The 20,509-nt window shown below is 43.5% G+C and overlaps 1 protein-coding gene across 3 annotated transcripts in view; it reads right to left on the bottom strand.

Annotated features, from left to right (window-relative positions):
- Positions 1–20,509, bottom strand: part of dnmbp (dynamin binding protein) — a 35,348-nt gene that overhangs the window by 6,783 nt on the left and 8,056 nt on the right. For 2 of the 3 annotated variants that reach the window (XM_061755466.1, XM_061755468.1), the window contains exons 2-7: positions 19,271–19,425; positions 18,949–19,071; positions 14,775–16,889; positions 1,525–1,739; positions 1,292–1,391; positions 1,000–1,147 (exon numbers count right to left, since the gene is read on the bottom strand). In XM_061755466.1, coding sequence (XP_061611450.1) covers positions 1,000–1,147; positions 1,292–1,391; positions 1,525–1,739; positions 14,775–16,889; positions 18,949–19,071; positions 19,271–19,415 — 2,846 coding nt within the window. In that variant the 5' untranslated portion in view covers positions 19,416–19,425. Of the gene's footprint in view, positions 1–999; positions 1,148–1,291; positions 1,392–1,524; positions 1,740–9,330; positions 11,385–14,774; positions 16,890–18,948; positions 19,072–19,270; positions 19,426–20,509 lie in introns of those variants that run through there. The other variant, XM_061755469.1, reaches the window with a different exon arrangement.

Genomic DNA, 20,509 nt, shown 5'->3' with positions numbered 1-20,509 from the left:
TTTTTTATTAAAAAAAAACTAACAAATTTGGGAGGTTGTTTGAAGGCTGGAACAGAATCATGGCACTTTGATTCACTTCAGTGGGGAAAATTGATTTGATTTAGTAGTAAATTGAACAAATTAAACTGGAGTCGAGTCAAAGTCAAGATACAACTGTGTATACTTTTTGTGACATTTCTGTTTGATGGTGTGCCACGAGATCCAGCTAATATAAAATATGTTTGTGCAATAAAAACAGTGCTCAAGAGAAAAGATAAGATTTTTGTTTTAGTTGTCGCAGTAGAAGCAGCACCTATTCGGTTTGAAACCAACCCTGTGTGTATCTATCAACTAGTCATGTCGACTCAAGTATCTGACTCACTGCGGGCGAAACAGGCGCAGCAAGGTAGGGTACATTCCTTAAGTGCGCTACTTTGAGCTTTAGCTTGCATCTCGCATTGTCAAACGAGTCGAAAAGGAGGAAGGCGTCATTTCAGGAAGTTTATTTATCCACTCTCATCGTGGCTCATATCAAAGTTCAAAGTCGAAAGAAATATAATCAACTTGACATGAATCAATGTGAGCTCACAAGAAAGCTGGACCGAGTCTTTTAATCAACAGTACAGTGGAAACTCCAAAGTCAATCTGTAGAAATTACTTTAAAAAAACAATTGGCCCATGAAAAATGTGACGGGTCAAATAGTTTTCATTTCTGTTAGTTGAGCTGAATTCTTACGCATCAGGACCAATTGAACGGTTTAATTTAGTTTAGGCACATTTTTCAATACAGTTTGTGCTGTTTTGGGGGCACTTGACTGCCACTTCACCCGACTCAAACCCCCATGTGGATGAGCAAACACTAAGAACTTAATCTTGCCAAACTCACTAAAAAACATCTTTACTAGTATTATTAATTCATACAAATTTTAGTTGCCACTCTCGGTTGTTTCATGCTCTTAAACAAGCATATGCGTACAGACACACGCGCATAGTGGGTATCGACAGACGTATTTTTCTTACCTTAGCCTCTCCAGACACTCCAACACGTGGCACTGGATGTTTTCGTCCTTTTCATAGCTTTCCAGCAGCGAGATGGCGTCGTCGTGGTTCTGGCAATAGACGTTGTACACCGCCTCCAGCTCCGCTTTAAAGTCGAGGAAGACCTTTCCTGGAACGTTGCAAGACACAAAAATTTGAGCTTATGTCCGGGTGGCTAAAAACAAGTCAACCTTAAACCTATTAAATGACACAAAAAGGAAGGTTTTTCTTCCTTCAACCGCAAGAGCCAGGATTTAGGCTTTTTAAGGCTCACCGATTGAGTCAGTTTCCTCCAGTGTTTCAAACAGCCGCTGTGACAGATCGATCACGGAGTTGATGTTGCCGAAAAGTCCCTCAAAGTCCACGTTCTTCACCTTTAAACAAAAATGACACCCGTGACAACTTCCATCTTGCTATTCCAAGTGTGCCAATTGAGAGCCAAAAACAAATCTGAATTGTGTCACTTGAACCATGCAGCCTACGTTCCAGGTTAAAGCTTCTCTTTACCTGCTTCTTCTGCAGAGGCTCAACGATCTCCACCACGCACATCTGCAGGTCCTTGATGTAGTCCTTCTCCGTCTGCAGCAGCTCCTCGATCACCTTGGACCGCTTCTCCAGCATCCTCAGCTCGGGGTCCTCGGCGCCGGCGTCGGCGCCGGGCGTGGCGTCGCTGGACGAGGCGGGCTTCGGGGGTTTGGGTTGCGACGACAGCTGTGTCATCTCTGTGAAGATCAAAAAGGAACATTTTGATTTAGCTTAGCGAGACAGAATCTAAAAAGCCCAAGATATTCTCCCTTTTTTCTGTACTGTATGAACGGCACCGACAAGATATGGTGGTCTTTGTAAAAGAGTCTAGTAAATGCTTTTAAAGGTTTGTCAAATATGTTGATTAGCCAAAGTGCTGGGTGGCACAGCGAACACAACCAACACAAATCCGTACAACTCCTCCTCCCTTAGACTAGCCGTTTGATCAATACGTCTGCTGTCTGTCGGGATGCCAGGGCCTGCAGGGATAGCCCAGTTCACGCGCCAATGCTTTTCATGAATGGGCCCAAAAGCGGAGTAGACCTTGGCTCTTTGTGTGCGGTCACAATGTCCTGTGACAGCGAGCGGAGATTTGGTGGCTCTCAGGGAGCAGAAGAAGGCAGAAGGGAGGGGAGATGGGACAACGGCAGTGATGGGACTGAAATAGAAGAATCCAGAAGGATCACTACCATGCATAAACATTAGCGGGTTGGTAACTTTCTCCTTCAGACCAGTGGTTGTCAAACTGGGGTCGCTAGATCTCCGGGGTCCTCGAGCTGTTACTTGGGGGTTCGCAAAATAATTGGCGACAAATTGTGATGTTGTATCACAATGTACGTTTAGCACGACTGACTATCATTGCCTTCAATCGGGCTACTTTCTTGGCATACAGATAAACAAAGGAAAAATGATTCCGCTCGTGTTGCCACTTTCCTAGCAAGTTGCTAGTCGTTTAAAAAAACATTTTAAAATTTTTTAAAAAGTGTCACTAGAGCGGTGCGAAGGCACAACTGTATTGAAATGAACGCAAAGAAACAAACATGAATATTTAAGTTGAAACGTTTGAAAAAATTCCCACGGGATTTAGGATTGTCAGGGGGTCCTCGGAAAAATGTTTCCTTTGTAAGAGGTACCAGGACGCAAAAGGTTTGAGAAACCCTGCTTTACACACCAGCGGCATAGTCAGGCAAAGATGCAAAGTGCAGCGTGCTAGCGTTTGACAGATGAGGGTGACGTCACCCTCGCAGCTCCAACAGGTGCTGTCGGACGCTAATGACGTTAACGCCGCTTGTCCTCACCGCAAAGCTATGCCAACACAGGAAATTATTGGAGGACGCCACAAGATGCACTGTGGTCGTCTATGACTCAATATCCATAAACGACACCAAAAAGCGCAGAAAATAATTAGCACAAATTTTAAAGAGTGACACAGAATAGACAGCCACATGATACATTTCTATTAACCAAATCAAATATTTGTTTAATTTTAAAGGCTGTGGTGGTCCCAAATATACACAATAGTCACGTCTGATCCCTGCGGCCACCTGCCTTTTTCCTCCTTCCTTGCCTGACCTCATCTCTGTCGCCCCACCTTCACGTGATTTAGCTAAAGCTCGGCTCAGGGGAGCTTTTCTCCACCCGCGCCATCCGTCCACTGGTTCTCCAAGCCAAGTGCCTTCCAATGAGAAAGCAGTTGGCTAATGGGTTTGTGCGAGTTGGACAACACGGCACAATAGAGTCGCAAAACAAAAGACGTGCTTAATTGGAATCGATCGGCCCGTTCCCACGTTTGATCTGTGGTAGGCACGGCGGCGTCACGGTTTGAGTTGACCCACTTTTATCAAGTGACACTTTTATTTGCTCCACCATGTGGAATCAAAAGGGTCTGACACACGTATTTGCACCATGCATTAATTTACAGTAAAAGTAGGACAGGTTCCAAAAATACTTCTACACACAAGATGACTACAAAGGAAAGACTACATTAGGTACACCCGCGATCCAATACACAAGCAGCATCAAAATCTGTAGTCTCAAACCTTTTCAGGAAAAGGATCACTTAGCCACATCTTCACCAAATATCCGAAAACAATAGGCCTACTGACAACTCCAATAGTATACGTTGGACCGAGGAACCAGAAAGTCAAAAAAACTCGGACACCGACAATTAAAAGAAGCAAGAAACAGCTGATCTCTATTGCTCCCAATATGTATTTTGCAGTTTATTGTGTTTTTCTTTTTGTCTTTTTTTTTTTTTTTATACAGGATTATTAATGGAAGAACCTACATGCAAGAGGGGAATTTATTCTAGGTTGCATTCAAACCATTTTTTTAAGTCTGCTTTTGATTTAATTCAATAGGTTGTTTTAGTGTTTAGTGCAAACCAGTGATGGTCAAAGTGCAGTACTCCCTATAGTGGTACAGGAAGAAGAACTGAATTAAATGTTCAAACTGTGCATAATGTTACAGTCGCTTGAAATTTGGTTTTTAAATCGAGAACAGTACATGTTAAGTACAGTTCAGTTGTATTTAACTAAAGTACAATCCAATTGTATTGAATCTTTGAATAGTTTGGTTTTCAAACAATTTTGATTCAACTTCTGTGCAATCATTTTTTATTGAACTCAGCATACCGTTGCAGTGGCTAACAATAATTACTTACTTGTACTTTTTCTTACTTTTGAGGAATAAAACCTAGCTTAGTATTTTTTTTGAGGTAGCACTTTTGTGTAAAAAAAAATAAAAAATAATTTTTTTTTTTTTTTAAACAGCGGTGTAAAGGTACTAAATGACAAGCTAAAAAGGTCAGAGTAAAAGTTAATTTTTTTTTTTTTTTAAAAAAGGATACCCAAGGAAAGTGGTAATCATCAAACATGATCTTCCCAATACATTTAGTTTTTACTATTGACAACAGTTACATCAAAACATTACCTGTACATAATTTATTTATGTTTGAGTCAGTGTCGCAAAATTCAGCTATTAAAAGTGACTATGTTTATTTTATTATTGTTTTTTTGGGAGACCACCAGTGGGCCGCAGACCACACTTTGGCAAATATTTCACAAGTGGAAGGAGAAAATGATGATCGGACTTCACCCACCTGCTGCAAGCCACTTTCTTCAGACCTCTTCCAGCAAACACAAGCACCATCCTCCTACCGCCCGCCCTCTTTCTCAAACTCACTTGCTCGAACAACAGCAGCCATTTTAAGATAGTCCATCGTCAACATGAGAGTCCAGCTCACACGACTGCTTGTCCCCTGTGCGGAATGGCCATTCCACAGCTCCAATTACCATGAGAAAGGATGGGAAGCCACCATGATTGCGCACACCAGAGTGGACGACCACTGCGGCGGACAGTAAAAGCCGGAGGCGGCTTATGTAATCACATTTATTACTGGTTATTTTATGACTGTTATTTGTTTTCAGGCTGCTTTTTACCAAAGAATTGGCTTATACTTACATAAAGTACACTAATGTAGGAAATAATCTTTTACTATTGACAACAGTTTGAGGAATCCAGTCCGGGTTTTCTTTTCACAGACACCTGACCCAGCTCCACCTCAAATTGATATGCCAAACCTCCAATTGGATATAACTCTAAATGCTCCACAGTTAACTGTGAATGGGGCACTTTAATTTAATTTGGATGTTTGTTGTTATTGGTTTAAAAACAGCCGATCAAAAGTCAAACTTAAGGTCAGGCGTACTCAAAGTGTGAGTGTGCTTGTCTGTGAAGTTCGCAGAGGAATGCACAGTCGCCCTGGCAACAAAATCAGCAGGGGGGGGGGGGGGGGGGGGCCTCATCGTATCGAGCCAAAGCTTGTTTGGAGAGCAGAGGGAGTGACTTTGCTTCCAGCAATAACATCGTTTTTTTTGGTTTTTTTTTTAGTTAGCACATGAAATTACATGACAGACGCTTGATGGAAATTCAAGCGAGTTATGACTTGCAATGAGTTCTGAATTTGCTGGAATAAACTGTGATGCCGGTAACGGGCAGAATAAACTCTTTCACCACATGCAGTGGGAAAATTTGTGAGACTTAAGCCTCTTTCACACGGAGATCCCACTAAATTGTTGCATCAAAGTCGAAATGAACAGAAGAGCCAGCAGTTATCTACCTGTGCTTTTTATACACGGTACTACCAAGCAAAGCGGGATATTGCCGCAGCTGTGCTGGTGTTAAACGCCGCTCTGATACTAACCCCAAAAGCGAAAATTGCCAAGTCGACTTTGTGCCTCCATTGAATAATCCCCCAAAATTGGACAAAAAGTTTAAACAGGAAATGTAAGAGGGGGTACATAGAACATGGCATCCCCCTTGGTTGTTGTCTAATGAGTTTGCACAGAGGGAAGCTCATACGGTGACATACCGCATCCCGCTTATCGCTGAGGGTCAAATGTTAAAAGGTCGCATTCCAGCTTGTGGTAGAATCACACAGTAACGTCTATGTTCCGTCACTGGTACTACATGCAAACAAATGCAGCTGCTTCAGCGATGCTTGTCGCAATGTGAGAGTGTCCTGGCCGGAGCCTCTCCAGTTCTTGTCTCTTGTTTGCGGACATTTTTGGGCTGCAAATTTATAAGCTGATTGACTAAATAAAGTGTTCATGGATAAAACAGGTTGGAATTTTCTCATTTGGCTGCACTTCTTCTTTGACAATGCGCAGTTTTGCATATGAGGAGAAAGAGGGCTCTTCTAGTATTTTTTATACTATAGAGAGAAATGAACGGTAAAGTACTACTTGTACACAGCCGATGTGCGTGAACAGCTACGCCAAATCTGTTGTCATGTTAAATGTTGGAGACAAAAGCTCCTCCGGCAATTTTCCGGCTTCATAGGTATTATCAAGAGGTGGGTTGGCACCTGTGTATAAGAGAATGCCGGAAAAATGAGACAGAGGTGTGCTTTTTTTACATCTGAAACTCACTTCATCTGCCATGTTATGTTAAAAAAAAAATGGTAGGTTACACTAGACACGGGCACGAACGTCATCTAGTTGTCTGATTGCGGGATGACGTGTTGCAATGTGAAAGTTCACACAAGTGCGGGAATATCTGCCTTTGCAGAGTTCTGTGTAAAAGACACAGGCAGATAAATGTCAGCTGTGTGTGTGTGTGTCACCTATTGATCTGCTGAGGGCCTTTAAAGAGCTTGCCCAAAACATCATTGGTGGAAACTAGACCTCAAAGCCGGCTTCATTTGCAACATTGGATAATAGTTTCGATGACTTCCTGCCCAACTTTTAGAAACAATAACCTTCTCATTCACTTTCTCATTCACAGCGAATGCCATTGAAAATTAACCTACACTATCATTTGAGGTATACTGTAATGTGTCAAGCTTGTTTTCATACTCCAATAAGGATGTATAAGAAGCTATGATGTAGGGGCCCAAATTTGACAAGGTCAAAGATCAGTAGCGTTTGTTTTTCCCACACTTCAGTCTGCAGGTTTATCAGTGTAAGTTGTGCAAAAAGGTGCATTCATTTTCTGAACACTACTTTCAGGGCCAAGCAAAGCTGTTATTCTGACTTTTATTCCTAACTGAACTGATACTTTTTTAAAATCATATTGGGAGCTTGTCAATAACTCGAAACTGAACTGTGGCAAGCTCTCATAAAGTGGCGTCACAGCTTGGCTTGTTTAAGAGCTCCACATGCACGCTGGCTCACACTGACTTTTGGACCGACAACGTGCTTACCAGCGGGTGCGATTAGACTTTGGAACAATGTTGTGCTGCGACTTGAAATATGGTCTGAAGATTTGCTTGCTTAATTAACACCCCCTACTTCCCCCGGCCCTTGCCCAACCCCGTCCAGTCCGACCACCAATGGCGGTCATTGTTAAAGGATTAGCAAGGGCAACACAGCATATGCTGCTCGATCATAGCAGCATGACACAATGGCCACAGACGCTAAAAAGTCTGAGTGACCAATTTTGTACTCACATACAAGTGTACGCCTTGTTCATGTACACTGTATAAATAAAGTCTACACACCCCTGTTCAAATGCTAGGTTATTGTCATGATTTTCTTAAGGGAAAGTAAAAATAAAAAACTGAGATATGCGGTTGCACACGTGTGCACACCCTCTAATAACTGGGTTGTTGCTGTGTTCATAATTAACCAACTGAATCCAAATTCATGTTAACACATTCACTGCCATTGACGGCTTTAGAAGTCAAATATCCATGTTAACTGGGAACGCTGGCAGTGGATGAGTTAAATGGAGTCAGCACACACTTGCCACCATTTAATGTGCCGCTGATTAAGCCCAAATTCATTTCAGATGTTCGAGTAGGCCTTTGTTGACGTTTCGATTTGCTTTCTAGCAGAAGTCGAACAATGCATAAATCATACCACCTTGTCTAAGGCCGCAGGTCCAGCTAAAGAACTGCCCTAAAGTATTATGGTGCCACCACAATGCTTCACTGTAGATAAGGTGTTCTTTTTGTGACGAGCAGCGTGGTGTTTGCGCCAAACACACCTTTTGGAATTGTGGCCAAAAAGTTCAACTTCGGTTTCATATATTTAAGAACCATCAAAAAGGTAGCTCGGTCAACACATCACCGCCACACCATTAAGCATTGTAACGGTACACAGTCAAATTTTTTTAGTCAAATACTAACTCCTGACAGAGCTGAAACAGTTTAACGGGATTAGAGGATGACAAGCCGGTAGGTGTGCATGTGAGTGTTTTGAAAAATGGCGTCACCTCTCAAATAAGTCTCCTGTGCGCACACACACACACACACACGCACAGTATCAGTCTCACAACGAAGGAGTCAGGAGCAGCGCTAGCCAGTGCCTGGCACCAGACAGACCCCCGCCATCCACTCACCATGCTGACGCTAGGGATTAATACCCAGGCTCCTGAAAGGGGGCCGCCGCGGACTGTTTGTGCAGCCGTGCACGTGTGTCTAGGTGACTGGGGGAGGGGGTCGTGGCGGGGCGCCACCTGCTTCTTCTCAGACACAAATAAATTCAAGCCAGAGTTTGTCTCTCTCTTTTAAAATTCTTCATTAAGTACACACAAACACAAACACCCACGGACTTAGAAATGGTCTTGGTGAACAATTTGTCAGGTCACTGATCGATCCAAAATCAGACCTTGATCCCTTTATTTCCTGGTGTATAACAACTAACATAATACCCTCACTCGGGTACTTTGTAAAAGATAAGATAAGATTTCCATTTGAATGAACTCCATGACCTAAGACAGAATTGGTGTCAATAAACATAGTTTCCCTTTCTTAAGAGAAAAGCCAGAGCAGCTTTTTATGTTACGCTAAAACACACGAGTTACGTATGAAGACCTCCTCAGCAAACATGATTAACTACCTCGAGGGACAATGACAACAAAAAGCAAGTAGCCGCAAAACTAGTTCCGCAGGTCTGTAGACTGAAGAAAATTGCTGTCTTCCTGTGGATGACTGATTCTTATGTGCACACAAACACACATTGCTTCATGAAAAGGCATCTTGATGTGACGCATGATACTCTGTGGCTACTTTGTTTGAAACCTCCGGCATCGACTGGAGGTCACGTGATAAGAAAAGGGAGTTGAGTTCTTTATCCTGTTTTATCTACTGATTTTGGGAAAAAGTTTATCTACTGCTTTGTTTTCACTCTGAGGAGGTGAAATTTTAGTATCTCTGTGTTGCTTTTAATCAGTCCTTGTGTTCTTATTGTTTGATTAGTTTAGACCAGACCTTACAAACATTGAACGACACTCTTTAGAAAACAGAGAGGACATTCTGTCACATGACAACATCCAGGTATTTACCTTTGTTTGGCTTCCTGTTAGTGGCGAAGGGCGACTTTCTCAGGGAGCTGGGAGCCGTCTTCCTGTAGAAGCTGTTGCGATCTAGAGAGCCCACATAAACAGGCTTCCGACCACGTTTTGGACCAGCGTTCCCGGTGCTTGAGTCGTATCCTTTTTCCTGCTCCTCGCTGTGCCGGTATACGATAGGATCTTCAAAAGAGCGCATTTGCCTGAGTGCCAGCTTCTTGTTTTGCTGTTCGACCCATTCCTCACAATGTGTCTTGCGTTGTTGTTTTGGGTATTCCTCGTAACGCGAATCCACAGATAATGAACGCAAATCTCGATATTCGTCTCTAGGTTTGTGGTGGGAACGTCCTTCATCTCTGGATTCGTAGGGGTCCGTTTCTGTATGGTTGTGAAGGCCTTCATTCTCGTAACCGTAGGAGTCCTGGCGCTCATAGTGCTCCTTTGCTCTGTGGTCATCCTTCTGTCTGTGGTCGTAGTACTCATCTCTCCTCAAATCACCTGCATCCTTGTATCTAGAGTAGCGGTCCCTCTGTTTATCACTGCTGCGTTCATCCAATTCAGACTCGTACTTCCCCCTTTGCCTACAAGAGTACTTTTCTTCACTTCTTCGGTTGCAGACTTCCTTATCTTTGTAACTATGTTCTCTGCGGTCACATTCATCCTCTGAACGCCGGTCATAGTAGTTATCTTTGTATTTTCGCTCCCTATAACGGTCCTCCTCTCTATATTGGTCTTTTTCCCTATAGCGCTTATTGTCTGTAGAATCATAGTAAACCTTGTCTTGGGCATAACAACGATCACGGTCTCGGGGATCATCTCTGCGAGCATCGTCTCTGCGAGCATCGTCTCTATGAGCATCGTCTCTACGAGCATCGTCTCTACGAGCATCTCCTCTGCGAGCAACGTCTCTGTAAGCATCGTCATAGTAGTCTTCATATTCACTCTTGTACCTGTCATGTTCCTTGAGATCATGTTTGCGATGTCTCCTCTCTTCATAGTAATCCTCTCTGTCATCATAGCGGTCATGCTTTCTTCGCTCATAATTATCCCTGTACTTGTATTTGTCTTTATAGTCATACTCCTCTAATTCTCTATGACTCCTGTGGCCATAACTGTCTGAGTTATGTTGGCGGTCTCTTAATCTATTGTCTCGTCTTCTGTCCTCATCCAATTTGGCATATTCTTCTTGGCTCCTGTTGTCCTTTTCTTGAGGCCCTTGGATGTAGTCATGGTCGTAATCCTCTGGGCCTTGGTAAAAGCAATGTTTGCCTTTCCATTCTGATATCCTCACATCTAGGTGACCGTCCTGTGAACCTGGATGGTAGTAAACATTCTGTCCTTGAAGCGTCTTGTCTATAGAAGGGGACTTCTGCTGCTCGTCATATACCCAGCTTGTTTGGTTTCCCTGTCCTTGGTTATCCCATTGTGCAGGCCACGAAGCGGCCACAGGCACGGGAGGTGGCAGTGTCCCCCCTACAGCGAACGCTGGGCCTCTCTGCATCATTCCGGCATGCACTGGCATCGGACAACCGGGAATTGGAACTGGGTTTCCAAGTATTGCTGTCATCATGGGTTGCTGCGGGTGGCCGGGAGGAACTACCCCATAGCTGGGATATACAACCTGTTGCTGCTGAAGCTGAAGTTGGTGGAGTTGCTGTAAATGTTGAAGATGAGCCACCCTCTCTCTCTCCTTAGCCCACCCAGCATCCCCCAGCTCTTCCACACTCTTCCCCCTCCTTACTGGGGCCTCAGGAGCGAAGTTCCAGTCCACAGGAGCGAACATGACAGGGTTTCCATAAACCACCGGGCTCTTCATGCTTCTTGTTGTTTAGATCGGCCTCCCAAAGCTGAGGCAGTTTAGTCTTCAATGAGGTTTATTCCTTTTCGTCAGATTCCGGCATTCCGTTACAAAGCGCCTCGGGAGACTCCACCTGTCAGGCATTTTGTTGAGCAACTGTCTCCCACTTGTTTTCTCTGTCTCCTCTGCATGGCCTCAGCAGGACTGGCTGGCCCAAGCACCTCCTAGCTCTCAGTGTAACTGAATTATCCCCTCCCTGCTGTCATCTCAGCGAATTGTTGAAGGCAGAAAGGGGGGGGGGGGACTGAAGGAGGGGCCTCCTTGGTTTAATGATTCAATTGAGTCACATGAGTGGCGGATTAGCCTAGTAGCCACTCCCAGTGTTTCAATTGGCTACTACTACTGTTTGCAGGAAAACAATGTCCCTGGGGACAAGTCTTTGATGGAAGATAAAGGCAAATTCCACAATATTATTATTGAGTAAGGCCGCAGAAATAGGCACAGATTTTTTTTTTCTCCCCACTGCTATGAACATTCCTCTATCCTTCACTCTATCCTGTTTGCTTTGTTGTGCAATTTCCTGGTCACCAGGCCATTAATGCTGGTTGTAATATCTTGCAGTACCTACACTGATGCTCCTCAACAATGAAATGTAAACTGAGATAAAATAAAATTCTAAATATGACACCGTGACAGTTTTGACTTGTTCAGGAAGTAATCCTTTTAAACACAACGACAAAGTAACTACTAGAAGACAATATTAAGCAATTGGCTGCGTATGGCGAATTAAAGATACACATGAGAAGACCATTAGCCTGCAAAAGTAGAAGCTGGAGTGCACAATATGCTATTGTAGAACACTGTCCTCACTCTTCAGAGACCACGACCTCAAACTTTTATGCGTGAGAAAAAAACTGAGGCCTATTCATAAAGCTCGGGTATTATATCTCCCTCCCCCTGTGCTCTCAATCTCAACTCGCTATGAAAGCGGCAGCCACTACAAGGACTGGTTTAAACACAACACAAATAGACAGGAAACACTAAGGCGTACCCGTTGGACAGTGTCAATTTACCAGCAATGTTCAAAATCTGTACACTGATAAGAAACAGGCACTGGAGTTTTCTTTCAACATCTTCACCAAGACTCATTAGGGGACATTTCACAGGGTATAAAAAAATAACAAAATCCTCCGTAGATGTCCTCTACTTGCGTAAGACAGTTTTAATTGTCAGTTAGACATCTCAACTTTCAGATCCAGATCACGACCGAAACTGCGTTTGTGTGCGTGTCTGTACATATGTGTGTAAGACAGCATTCCTACGGAGGTGTTAGCTTATGCAAATGAAGTTGTCGCAGGCTCACATGGAGTAAAAGGGGTAGTGATGCCCATGTAATAAGACCATGTATCAAACTGTCTCCCGTCTCAAAGTGTCCTATTTTGTTTGGCTAACCGGAGTTGCTAAAAGATCTTGAGAACAGCGTTAAAGACATTGGGCGGCGGTGTCATGGCAGCCGAGAGGGGGGCGTTTCAATAGTGGGCTTTTAAGAATTAAAGCAGGCTGAAATCAAAGAGCTTCAACACACACAAAAAAGAGAAAACAAAGACAGTTTAGGAATGCTGGCACCTGCGCCTTACACATTTACAGTAGTTTAATCTCACAATGTACAGCCTTTAAGCATGTTTCAGATGCTAAAAAATGAGTGGCAGAGCAAACTTAAAAGTTGCACAGAGGCAGGGAGAACTGAAGTTGCTGTCTGCCTTACAACAATAAGCTGCCATTGTTTCTCAAAACGTCATGTTTTGGTCTACGCGCTGCAGAAGCGCGGAAAAACACTCACTCCTGGAGTGTGTGTTTGTGTGAATGACAAACACGTTTGCTGCAACAAAGATCTTAGCTTGATAAGAACACGTCTTTCTGTGAACTGAGCATTAAGTGGGAAACTTAATATGACCCTTTTAACAAAGCAACTATCATAGTACAAACTAAAATGAAAGATGACGTGGGTAGGGATTATTATATGTTATTGTTTTACAGGAAGGTGTGAAAATTCCTGCCCAGTGATGAGTTCTGGGTAACTATGTGGGCACTTGAACAAGTATGTGTCGTCAAGCTCATTCCTGTCATTTACAGACAGTATCGTAGATCGGCAGCACTGAATAATACATCCATTATACCACATTGAGACCCAACACAAGAGTTGGATCAAACTATGATGTCGGTGTTCGCATGTAGTTAATTGAGAAAGTCCCAAATGGATTGTTTATAATTGGGACATTTTGTCAACAACACGTCATCAAGGGTTTATTCACTGTGTGTGGTGGAACAATGACAGTGATTAGTTTGAAAACATCCGCATGAACAGGAAACATTTGCACGAGTGCGGGCGTCGAAAATAAGACAATCTGTCAACTCAGTTGCCACTACTCCATCTCAGATCATTCTTGGCTCTTATTATTTAACAAACAATTTGGGGATTCAAATACAAAATGTAATAGTCCATCTCAGCCAGTGTGGAAACGAATACAGCGACAACACATTTTGTTAATGTAAGGTATGAACTGTCAATGCCCAACCCAAGAGCATGACGTGTCTTGTGGAATGTTTCATAACTCTGCTTTTAATTAACCAGTGATATGCAACCAGTGTACAGTTGGTAGAGGTAAGGGCAGAGTGGGGGAAAAAGGAGCCCAGACTTGCACTATGTGCAGGATTGCATCTTGTACCTATGTGACAACTCGTGGGTCTGCCTAATAACAGCTCTGGCCATCCGGATACACAGATACGAAGACAAGTTGGAGACAATCAACCAAAAGAAGCTACCACTAAGACCAATGGTAGACTTACTAACGACAACATAAGTCCACTTGCACAAATAAGTAGTGTATTACAGTATAATATATGGCTTCAAAAAAACGGATCTCAATTATTAATTGTCTCTAAAGCAATTGTGTATCCAAGAAGTGTGATTAACTTATCGTTATACAGTGCAAAAGATCTAATTATGATTGTATATTTTTGACACTGGTAAATGTGTTGCATGGAAGACTGTGGGAAATAATCCAATTTTAATTAATTAGTCTGAAAAGTATTTTCAATTTACTACAAATAACCTATCATCGTTCATCTATCTATGCGAGCAACATATAGTGACAGGTAGAAAAATGAAATTATTAATTCTAATTTACCCGTGTAGCTACCTGTTGCCATTCATACAGCAGAATAATAGCTTTGTGTTCAAAAACAACCTCAGACTTTAGAAAAATAAGTAAGTACATTTGTGAGTAAATTGAAGGGAGCTCATCATTATTTCAGTATATATAGTTTTTGTGATTTTTTTTTTTTTCTGGTGGTCTACCGTGAGATATTTCTAATGTAAAATATGTGCCTTAGCTCTAATAGTTAGGAAACAGGTTTGACCCAATTGCCTTCACTGATTTTCTGGCCACTTGGAGGCAGCAAACACAATAAAATACAAAGTTCCTGTGAAAACAGCTGTTTGTTGATGCATGCATCATTTCTTTTTTAAAATTGCAGCATTTTAAAAGAGTAACACATCTTGATGTCTATTCTCCAAGAAGATCCGAAAAAATGTGGATGTCCAACTTTAGCTGTTACTCCATCCAAACAAGAAACTTACCTTGCAACTGCTGCTGCTCCAAGGCCAGCGTCTCCAGCGTGTAGTTGCAGAACTCGAGGTTCTCCATGACTTGCATGCGGGCAGTCTCCTCCTCTTCCTCCTCGAGCATAGCCCTGAGTTCCTCAGCGGTGTGCGCATACGCGTCCATGTCGTTCTCCACTTCTTGTAACCGCAGCAACAGCTGGTAATTCTCCTCCTGCTCCGTCTGTTGTTGGCTCTCCAGCTCCATCTCCGTTTCCAGATCATTCTCGGCTTCCAGCTGGAGTTGGATCTCATGTTCCTGGGTGGCTTCGAGTCCACCGAAATCTGCTTGCCCTTCAGTTATTTGGTCAAAGAGGTTTACAGTTGGTTCATCGGAGGCAAAGAATATTGGGTTGTTGTTGTTGTGGAGAGAGTTGGTGGGTCTCGGGGTGGGTGGAGGTGGACGTGGGGCAGGACGCGCTGGTCTGCTCGCTGATGCAGCTTGGGGACGAAAGACTCGCGGACGAGGAGGCGGAGGGCGAAGGGCCCTGCGTCGCTCTAACGAGGAGAAAGCAGAGTTGGACCCTGTGGAGTGCGAGGAACCCCGGATGATATCACTCTCGTCGCTGTAGCCCAAAATGGAGAAGTGTCTGGAGATGTGAGACTGCTGGTTGGGCTCGGCGGAAGCGCCAGAACTTACGCTGGTGTCGCTACACGACGACGTCAGGCTTTTCTCAAATTCGAAAAGCTGTTGGGACAGTTTGGCCTCCAAGTCACCGGCTGACGTCAGCAGGTTCTCCAGGGTGAGGGATGTTGGCAGGAAGCCGTTAGAGCTTGAGCGCACCTTCTGCTGGGAACGATATGATTGGCTCTCGATTTCATTGACACTTGCCTTCTTCTGTTTATGCTTCTCAACAAGGCTTACCAATGCTTGTCCAAGCGTTGCACTTCGGCTACTGGCGGGGACACCATTCCCTGCCGGCCTCCGGTAGTTTCGGGTGTCTTTTGACCAACCAGAATTCGTGTTAGGAAGAGTTAGGCTATGAGATAATTTTGGTTGAGAAGGTCGGGTGTTGCCGTTAGTATAGTTCGTCTGTTTTGCATTAATACGGTTCCTTTGGCTACGTGCAGGCAGGCTCGGCCGAGGAGGTGGGATTCTAGGCCTCGCTGGTGGCATAGATGTTGGTCTCTGTGGTCTTTGATGTGTCGGGCCGACAGGTCTTTGCGTTTGAGAGCCAATCCTGCTGCCTGAATCGCTCCGCCTTCTGCTTTCATTTCGAGTCTCATGAATCTTGCGTTCACTTTGCCATCTCTGCTCCTCATTGCTCTCAAAGTAGTCCAGGTCCCATATGGTATGATCTTCATAAGATACCAGTTCAAGGTTGTTCCCATTGGGGAATGATGGATCAAAAGTGTTCTCCTTCTCTTCGTCTGGTTCATCATTTGTTTCCTCAACCATTTTTGGCCCAGAATCTTCTGTTTTGACAAAACGGTGTGGAAAGATACCTCGCCGCCCTCTCAGTTCGCCCTCCAGCCAACCATCTTCCAGTGTGTTTACAACACGTATGCGGTCGCCCACATCAAAGTCCAACTCACCGGGCTCCATGGCTCTAAATTCATATAGTGCCACTCCATAGACAGCACCTTCCACCTCTTCATCTTCTTCGACCGACTCTTTCTGCTCCTCTACCTCCACATCTTCCAAGGCATCTTCTTCAGTGCCCTCTGCTGCTTCGTCATGCTCATTGCTTAAATACTGGCAGTCCGCAAGCTCCTGAGGTGATCGAAGAGGATTTAGGAGCTCCACAAACCCCTCTGGGAAGATGCCCCTTCGGCCGTCTAGCTCCCCCTCGTACCAGCCCGGCTCGGGCAGCCCGGTGATGATGATCAATTCCCCCTCACGGAAGTCCAGCTCCTCGTTGAGCTGCGCATGGAGACTCATGAGAGCCCGGGCCTGGCCGAGGGCATACGGTGGGAGGTCGGAAGCCTGAGCCTGGGCTGAGCGCTCGGATAGCTGCCTGGAGCGGCATGAGAGGTTCAGCTCCTTCACGCAGGATGTGGGGAAGACACCACGGGCCCCCCATGCATTACAGCCGTGAAGCCAGGATTCCCCAAGGTCCATGGACTCCCCTGTCTCCCCAACTACCACATCACCTGTGGAAACACAGTTTTTAATGACACCTTTAGATATTGACCCAGAGCTGTTATTAGATTACTTTGACTACCGCTTGTCATTTAAGCAGTTACATTTTGGGAGATTTACAGTAGTTTGTTTCTGGTCATTTCAGACACACAGACCAATATCGTGCATTTTAACTCCTCTGAAGTAACAAAACTCACTCTCATTCTGACTAGCTTTGTGAGTTCAGTTTTTTATTTTTTACTTTATTTACTGTATTTAGTTCATGAACCTTTTTTCAGGCACTTCCAGATTGTATGTTCTAAACAGATATATTTGAGAAATGTATTAGCAATTGGTACTGAATATCATGCAAAAAAATTGTCACATATTTACTGGAATTTTTGAGAAACACAGGACTGGATGAAAGAATTTTCAAATCCAATCTTTTATTTATTGTATTATTTGTCTGTGGATCTGTGGACTGGACAGGTCAGCTAGAAGTTATGGGGGTCACAATCTGGTTCCCTACAGCTCCACCTCCTATTGTGTCTGTGGCCAAAACTGGGACAAGGCCAACCGGAGTGTGGACATTCCTACTGGATTTGAACATGCCACAGATAGCCAATGAGGATGATTTCCTATTATGCAGGAAATGTCCTTTGCTGTATCTATAAACAAGAACATACGGTAATTATTGTATATTACCAATGGTGTGTTTGAATCAAATAGGATTTTGGTGAAATGTTCTTTCAGCCACATCTAGGACTACAACTACTGTAACTGCTAACACTTTGAATGTTATTTAAAGGACAGCAATTTCACCAGTCTGAAGGATCTTTGCAAACATCATTGTATTTAGTCCTGAGCATGTTGGTGAAAGAGTGAGACACACACACACAAAATTAAGCAAATAAATACAGCTCATACCATTTTTGTTGTGAGTTCACTCTAGTTTCAGTTAAGCATCTGACGACATCTAGTGGGGAGTTTGGGGAGGTAGTCTGACACAACAGAGGAGACTTGTGCGGGATACACACATACAGACAATGGGGCCAAATTTGAGTATTTCCCCTCCCTTGCAATCAAAGCCAACAGAGGTCAGATTCTCAGATGTCTCTGAAAGATTATCGTGAGTGATTATCCCGTGGTGTTGAATGTGTTATGACTCATTTTCCCTCCCCGATCTGCCTTGAAAATCTGCAATAAGTGAAAATCCGCAAAATAGAAAGACCGTATAAAAAACTTTCACAAAAATAGTTTTACTCATCCCACACACTTTTAACACATTTAAACATATTAAAACACGCTTACATGGATTAAAACAAGCAAAAACTTGTATGCAAAACATGTATGTATATTGAGTCAGTGCGTGAGATTCTGGGCGTGAGCTGTGGCCGACAGCAGCTCTTGTGCGCATCTGTTCATTCTGTTTGTGGTTTACTGTTCTCCCAGCATTCAGTAAATGGCTGAAAAGTGCACTGTGGCTCTCACTTCTCACATGTGACACATTACAGTAAGCGTACCATGAAAACCTATAAAAAAAACGATCGCTTAAAAAAATCTATGATGTGGCGGGGACAATAATGAACTGCGATATAGTGGGGGAACACTAATATTTTTACTATTACTACTTGTATTATTCTTTGCATTTACCGTCAGTAAGAACACAAATGCCATTTTTTTCCATGTCATTTGTGGGGCCAGTCACAATTTCAAAATTGGTTAAGATGTTAAAAATCGCTAAGTGTGTATCCCGCTTAAGGAGGCTAAAGTTAAAAGAATCACTTTAAATTACATTTACAGGCCCAAAATAAAACAAAAACAGTTTACCTTGGTGCAGTGACATCAATAAGTAGCGCTATGCTAAGTCAGGAAACACCATTCATTAGAAATCATGTTACATTACAATCAACAATGTTTGAACCTCTTCCAACTCCTTTTGGGGCTGGCAGTACACAGTACTTTGTACAGGATATTTACAGTATATGATTTTTTTATTTCTCTTTTTTTTTTGTACTGCATGTTCAAAGATTAAAGTTAAAGCAAAATCAAAAGGGCCCAAATTCGAATCGTAAAATCCTAATTCCATACCTCTCATTAAAGAAAGATCCCCCAGTTCCGTGGAGCAGAAATCATTGATGCACACGTACAGTCGGTCTCCAGGCTTGGTACTGGGAATGGTAACCTCTTCCACAAAGGTGCTGGGAAACTGACCTGAAGACAGCAGATCCAGGGGAAAACCCAACTTCCTTAGTTTTCATGATCTTTAGTCATTCCCGTCATATTTTAAGCAACTTAAATGTTGGCAGCACACAGACAAATGTATTAATATCCCCCTCGTGGAATCCACACCAAATAGCTGAAAGCTTCCCTCAAGGTCCGTTTACAGTAACCGTGCCTGTTGACACCTTACCGGTGACCCCATCTTTGTTGCCGAGCAACCAGAACTCATCCACCACGCTGAGCACCTCGATGACATCGCCCGTGAAGAGGGGCAGCTCCTCGGATACGCTCGGGAGGAACTCGAACACGGCGCGCGCCAGCGATCCCGCTTCCATTACTCATAACCTGCATGGACAGGGAAGTCGTGTCACCATTTTGAAACACACGCTCGCGCATACATAAGATCCTCGCCACTACCTGAGAAGGGCATTGGAAAAGAAAGAAGAAAAAAGAAAAAAGAAATAAATAAAATAAACAACAGAACAAAAAAGAGGAAGGTCAAAGGGTGTGTTCATAAATAGCGACCACACTTCTACGTAAAAAAGCTATGGAAGCACACAGAATATCTTCGAGACAAATATAGGCAAGGACACAAACGGCATTGGACGAACTGACTAATTCCAGGTGCGGATGGTCTGGCTGAAACAGACGGGAAATGAGAGAAGAGGGTTGCCGTTTCCCATAGAATCAATGAGGCCTCTGTTACGAACGATGGAGGAGAGCGGATTGGGAAGAACAGGACTCAGGATCCATTAAGTGCTAACCCTCACTAGGGAGTTACCTGGGCTCAGGTTATCCTGGAAGTGCTTAGAAAATGAGACGGACAGAACCAGGTGTAAACAAGTAAGGAAAAATACTGATGGTTGGATGGATGAAAGTTTCTTAACGGACATCCAGTTATTATATCCTAATGAACAAATTCCTTTGTGTTTCACCTGTGTGTACACAAACCTGTGACTCCCCTTTTCCTCAATCAACCAATTTCTTCAGTCTACATTTGGGCTAAATTTGATCTCAGGGGTTAAAGTGACACCTGTTGCTTTAGCATGTATGGGGCATCTTTCCAAATGTCATGGAGAAGGGGATTTTTTTATTTTTTGTATGGAGTCAGGGGAAAAATCTGTTTCTTGGGGCCTAAGTTGCGAAGTAATGCAAGCACAAGGGAAGCAATTCGAAAAAAATGGATCTGGCTGTGTCTGCCTTTCTTTTTTTGTATTACCGTATATGTATTAGCTTCCTGCTAATCTTCACATTACAAGAACCAAAAAAGTTGCATACCAGAAGCTGCGACCATAGACACATGTCCATGCGTGCAGAAAACTCAACATGAACCATCTTTGAGTGTTATGAACAAGACTCACAGATCATCCTGGAAGGGAGTGCACTACGAGTTGCAACATTTTCAGTAGACATCCCTAATGTGTTTGCC

Source organism: Phyllopteryx taeniolatus, chromosome 19 (assembly GCF_024500385.1).
Source record: "Phyllopteryx taeniolatus isolate TA_2022b chromosome 19, UOR_Ptae_1.2, whole genome shotgun sequence".
NCBI lineage: Eukaryota > Metazoa > Chordata > Actinopteri > Syngnathiformes > Syngnathidae > Phyllopteryx > Phyllopteryx taeniolatus.
This window is presented reverse-complemented; position numbering and strand designations above follow the sequence as displayed.